The 5,931-nt window shown below is 39.9% G+C and overlaps 1 protein-coding gene across 1 annotated transcript in view; it reads left to right on the top strand.

Moving 5' to 3' along the window:
- The first annotated feature begins 4,551 nt into the window (after window positions 1-4,551).
- Window positions 4,552-5,931, top strand: part of PIGK (phosphatidylinositol glycan anchor biosynthesis class K) — a 73,989-nt gene continuing 72,609 nt past the window's right edge. Inside the window, exons 1-2 of the mRNA XM_035893554.1 lie at window positions 4,552-4,690; window positions 5,523-5,754. Of these exons, the coding sequence (XP_035749447.1) occupies window positions 4,552-4,690; window positions 5,523-5,754 (371 nt within the window). The remainder of the gene's footprint in view (window positions 4,691-5,522; window positions 5,755-5,931) is intronic.

Raw genomic sequence — 5,931 nt, 5'->3', positions numbered from 1 at the left:
TGCTGAATGTGTTACTTGGTTTCATCCAGACTTTCTGCTTAGTAATAGCTCATTCAATTTTTTAAGTAAAATTCCACCTTGCGCTGAGTGCCAGCACTGTAATGGTGAAAAGGCTTTTTACTGACCTCCTGCACAGAAGGAGATTTCAACAAGATTGCATTTTTATAAATCATAGCACAATCTGGCTCCCAAGCACCATGATTTAAGTTTATGAAGTCATTCTGGCATTTCTACTTGGAAACAGCTTCCAGTAAATACGCTCAAAGAAATAGGAACTTTTAATTTCAAAGAGCAGGGACTTAGAATTTATAGTATGTTGAAGGATACTCCATGCTTACTTCAGCATGAGTACTTTCCACCTGATCCGTAGCAGCTTTCACAGTACCCTGCTAAATGAAGCTGAAGAGGGAACCAAACAATCTGCTTTACAGAGTTTGAGTAGTCAGGGAAATTATTAAGGTTTGCTGATCCACTGCCACTTTTGTTCACAGCCTAGCAGCTACTCTAAAAAGTACAAGTGAGCTTTTATCTACGCATTTTTTGGGCTGTTTTGATCTACTCTACCCCATCACTCCTAGAAAAACAGAAATAATCATACATATTTAAATTTTTTTTTTTAAAGTAAATCATTCCTTCTGTTGAGAATGTTTCTTTACGTTTCTTAATGGCCTATTTTTGGATTTATCTATCTTAAATTTTTCTTCTTGAGTGCAGTTTCCCACTCGTCAGTTCTAATAACATTTCACTACTCATCACACAGTGATCAACATAACCTTTCCTGGCAATTTACTGGATTCAGTTTTAGTCACTGTTCAAATATTTAATGTTAATCAATGTTATTGTACTTGGTGTATGAGTGACCTTTTTTAAAGTTGACTCAGTGCTCACTGTATATCTTATTTCTAATACAATTTTCATAATATTAAATGTAGTATTTTTTCAGGTGATGCTGCTGTGCATCCAGCCTTTAATTTTCAAAACTTTTGTGTTTGTTTTGTCATACAGCTGATAAGTAGTCCTCCACTGGAGTCAAAACCCCCTTGCTTGCGAACGAAGAAAATCACCTGGAAGACAAAAGGACGCATTTAGATGTCTACAGGCTGTAGAGTAGTCTAAGAATACACACAATAGCCTTAAGCAATGGTATGGGAGCTGAAATTAGTCCATCAGCAACATGGCCCTTTACTTGAGTTGACTTAACCAGCAGAGCTAAGACCACGTCAGCCCACTCGCAGCTGGGAGGAAGGACTTTCCTGAGACACTCAGGTGCTTGGTGTGTTTGGGACACATGACAGATTTATCATAGAGATGTCGGAACTAGTAGTGGAATAAAAATGATAACTTCTTAATGATTCTAAGACATGATGTGTTACATCCACTGCTTGAAATCAAGAGTAAAACTATGGTTATAAACTTAGCTTTCTTTAGGGCAATTTAGTTCAAGATTCTTACCTTGTTCCTGACTAAGAAGCCCATGAATTTTCTATCTGAGAATAAACCCTTCTGAAATATTAATGGAAAAATACAATGGAGAGGGTAATTTTAAAAAGATTTTGTTACAGCTATACTTTTCACATATTTTGTTATTTTAATGAGAATGTTTTGACAAAAGTTTTCAGCACTGTTTTCTTTTGAGAAAAATATTGATGCACTGAGACCAAATGTGATGTGCTTTCATATTTCATGACTGCCATTATACCTAACAAACAATGTAAACAAGCTGCCACTGTTTTATCGTATCTTGTTTTCTCATATTTTACTTATTTTACCAACAAGATAAGCTGTGGAAACAGTCTGTAACCTCATGTCTTCTGAAGATGGAGTACCGGATTGTTACACAATTCAACATAATGGAAACTCCGTGCCTGGTGATATTTGCGTCATTAATGACAGAACAGATCTGATGACAAGGTAGATGGTTAATTCATTAAGAACAAATGCCAACTGAACTTCATTGTAGGTTTCAAGCCTGTGTTCTATCCTGACCTCAAAAGGCACTGTAAAAAATGTCTATAATCTCACTGTGTAAATAACAGTAAAAAATAGTCTAGTTTAATTCCAATGTAGAGGTGAGCAACTTGATGCTATGGATGAACAAAAGTGCAGGTTCTAATGTGTTTAGCCAGTGTTCAAATAGAATCTATTGATGAACGCAGTTCAGTACAATTGTTTCGGCTCAATAATATTAGAAGCAAGACTTCTTTCAAGTTATTTTCCTTCAGAAGTTCTGTATCTATTACTCTCACCGTATTCTTTTTGCATATTTTTTATCAGTATTACTTTGCTACTGCAGATCTTTTCAAAGTACAAACATTCTGTAGTCAAGCCAGTCTTCCACTGACAGGAATGGAAAAAAGCCAAATGAATAATATAAATCATTAATTTGATTACTGTAGTTTCATTCGTGTTCCATATTTGAAGATAGCCATTTTATCAGCTCCAGTGCCAAACTGTAGTAGACTTGTTTGATCAGTACAATTTTTTTAATCTATTGTATTCACAGCCGAAATGAAGAAAGTAATAAATCTGCATTTTTTAGTGAGATAATACAGTTGAGCTATTACTGATGATGCCTTAAGAATCAGTCTTGTTGACTTACTTCATTGCAAGGGTTCCTTTTCATTTTTCTTTTGGAAGCATAATAAATACAGACAAAGATATATTTCTTTATCTTCTACAGTAGAAAATTATCAGGCAGTACATGCAAGTCTGCTAAAAACAGGAAAAGAAACACAGAACAACGATCAAGAGTTTAGAAGAAGGAAGAGAGACACTATGATACATATAGATAATATAATCAAGGTTAATACCAATACAATTAAAGACATTTAACTGGTATTTTTGGTATAGGAAAAAAAAAAGGTTGTGGTCAAAAAGTTTCAGGTAAACTCTAGCAGGCAGAAATCCCTGTCCTAGGAGTTTAAGGGGTTACCCTTGGGATCGCTGCCCCTCCTCAGAGGAAGGCTAGGTTTGTTTGCTCCATGCCGGTCAGGAGCAAGCTGACAGATGGCTCTTAGAGGGCAATTTATAGAGGGTATAGATTAGAGGATTAGGGCCTGAGCAACCTGCTGGAGGAGGAACGACTCTGGAAGGGCACCAAGATGTGCACCGATGTGAATACCAGCTGCAGTTACAGCAGCTTTTTAATCAGTTGTTTTAATTACAAATCATTTTGGGATACTCATTTGGTGTCCTTTCTAATTACTCAGCATGAGGTACAAGAAACATTGTGGCAAAGGCCAAGCTAAGGAGACTCAGAGCATGAAAAATACTGTGATTAGCAGGAAAACAAAGCAGAACGAAGTAACAGAAGCAGACAGCACAGAGCTTAATTTCTAGACAAAAAATTCCTGTACAGGCAGGGAAGCAAACACCAAGGCTGTACTGAGAGCTGCCTAAGGGAGTAAAGATGAAAAAAACTAAAGCAAAGCTTTTGGTTCTATCTTACCGGGAGAAAAAAAAAAGAAGTGATACCACCTCCAGGAATAATGCCTGAAGCACTGGCACGCTCATGCCTGTCTATGAATACTAAAGCCCATAAAAAACTGAGACTGTAAAGAAATGAAAGACACAAATAGAAGAAGAAATAGATCCATTACAAAATACACTCAAGCAGGCTAAGGGAATCCAGAAGGCAAACCAGAGACAGGTCTAAAGAAGTGAACTATGCACTGTATTGTGCAGCATATGAATCAGAGGGAATAATGACCATTCCTTTGGAACATTCCAATGAGCTTGTGCAAATGTGTTTGCCCTAACTGCCTCTGCCCTGGGACAGAAAGGCAGCACTGTGGCCCAAACACCTAAAATAAGAGAGGAACACCTGCAGTGTGACCATCATTGATCCAAACGTTGCTCACAAGCTGCAGCAGACAGCACGTGACACAAGACTGATGAGCTTGCAGCTATGCTTTTACATTAAGCACGAGCTAAACCTTTCTGTAGATTGCAGAACCAACTACATGTAACCCATGAGAAATCACTGCAATACTGACTGGACACATGAGCTTAAACTATTCTGACTGTTGGTGAAACCTAGGATTTTAAATGTCTCATCCCCTACAAGTGATCTTTCACATAAGGAGAATTTGTTACAGTTCCTAATTGTTTAGCACAAGTAGCAGATGTCTGCTCGTAGAGTCCATAGGTGACAACCTGTTTACATCATTCCAATACTACACGACAGAATTTTTGGGGGTTTTGTGCCATTTCCTTTTTTTCTTATGTAGCAAGTCATACACAGTGACCTTAAAAGAATGTTATTAAAATTACAAAGTTGAGTATTCCAAAGAATGACAAAGTTAAGGTCACTTGTGATACAAATTTCAGAAGGTTTGGGAGTTTTTAAGTGAATAGGATGCTTTTAAGTTTTGTTCACAGAAAAGATGTTCATTCCTTCTCACGTCAGGAATGTTTCTTAGTAAGCTGAAGTTACCCTTCCGTATCGTTTGACCTAACTTTTCATTCGGTATGAACATCAGGACCTATGCCTGGTTCTAACATGCACCATCAGGATACAGCTGAAGCCATTATTTCTATGGGTTGACCAAAATGCATGATACCAAAGAACGAGTATTTGTAATAACTGCAAAAAGCAAAGAACTAAGCTTAACAGAAAGTTCAGTCAAAGAGTTGAGACCTTCTGTATTTGTCACGTGTTACCTGACCAGGTCCACGTGGGAGCTGAAAGGTAATGAGGAGCTATCCGAGTCGAAGTGCATGAAATCAGCTCACCAGTTTATAAAACTGCATGAGTACATGCTCTGAAAAACAGTTGCCTATCCTTCAGAATTATTGACACAACTTGAACACATCTCAGAATGATCAGAGACCTAAGCTGAAGCATTTGAAAAGGCAAGGAAAAAGCTTAAGCTGGGTCCTAGTCTTAAATTCATTTAGTTTTCTGGAGCAAGAAGATAAAACAGTGCACCTTACAAGCAGACACCAAGGGACACGGACACCCATAGCACTTCTCAGTAGGTTCATAAAAGGCTCACGCAGGAGATGTGTTCAGGGACAACAGGAGCTGGTGGCTACAGTCTTCGAAAAGGAGCGTGTTCATTAGCTTTAGGCGCAAATAGAAAAGGTTATCTAATCATAGGTGATTATTTTTATCAAGGAAACCAGTGGTGCTTTCAAACAGCAAACGTGATGTTATTGAAATTCCAACATCAATACATGGAAATATGCTCCTGTCTGAGAAAGTCATTACTGCTGACAAGTACATGGAGCAGGAAATAGCTTCCATGGTTCAGGGCAGATTCTGAATCTTCACTAATGGAAGGCATCAGGCAATTGAACAAAGGTGTTGACAGGATGAGTTAGTGGAAATAAAAGAATCATACCAAGTGGTTCAATAGATTGAAATAAAAATCTGATGATTCATCGGCTCTGAGGGATGCATGTGCCAAAGGCGAGGCTATACTGAGGTATCTTGACAGAAGATCTACTTTCAGATCGCCCTCTCCTCCCCACTGAGGACGGTCCCTTTCCCCACCTCTCCCCTTCGCTCTCCAAGGCAGCTCTGCCCCGCAGCCACCAAAGCGTGAGGCCACCCTGGGCCCACAGCTCAGCATGCCCCCCGCCCAGCCCTCGTGGTACCCTCAATGAACCCCAGCGATTTGAGCGTATTTTTGGTAGAAGGCCGAGAGAAACAGATGTTGCTACACCCCCAGGAGCCTCCCAAGCCAAAGGCGAGCTGCGAGGCCACAGCATCTTCTACCTCCAGCTGGGCCTGTCCAAGGGATGGATGAGGTCAGGGTCGGGCTGCACGACAGAGCCACAGTGAGCCCGCATACTCCAGGCGAGGGCGAGACCTGCTGCCTCGGCTCTGTAAAAACCGAATTTAAAGCAAGCTCTGAAAGGGATGGCGAGGCCGGGGGAGCCGCTACGCGATTAAGCGCCCGGCGCGGCTCAGAGCGGGGGCACTAT

The sequence above is a fragment of the Egretta garzetta genome, unplaced genomic scaffold (genome assembly GCF_000687185.1).
Source record: "Egretta garzetta isolate BGI_Z169 unplaced genomic scaffold, ASM68718v1 scaffold75, whole genome shotgun sequence".
NCBI lineage: Eukaryota > Metazoa > Chordata > Aves > Pelecaniformes > Ardeidae > Egretta > Egretta garzetta.
This window is presented reverse-complemented; position numbering and strand designations above follow the sequence as displayed.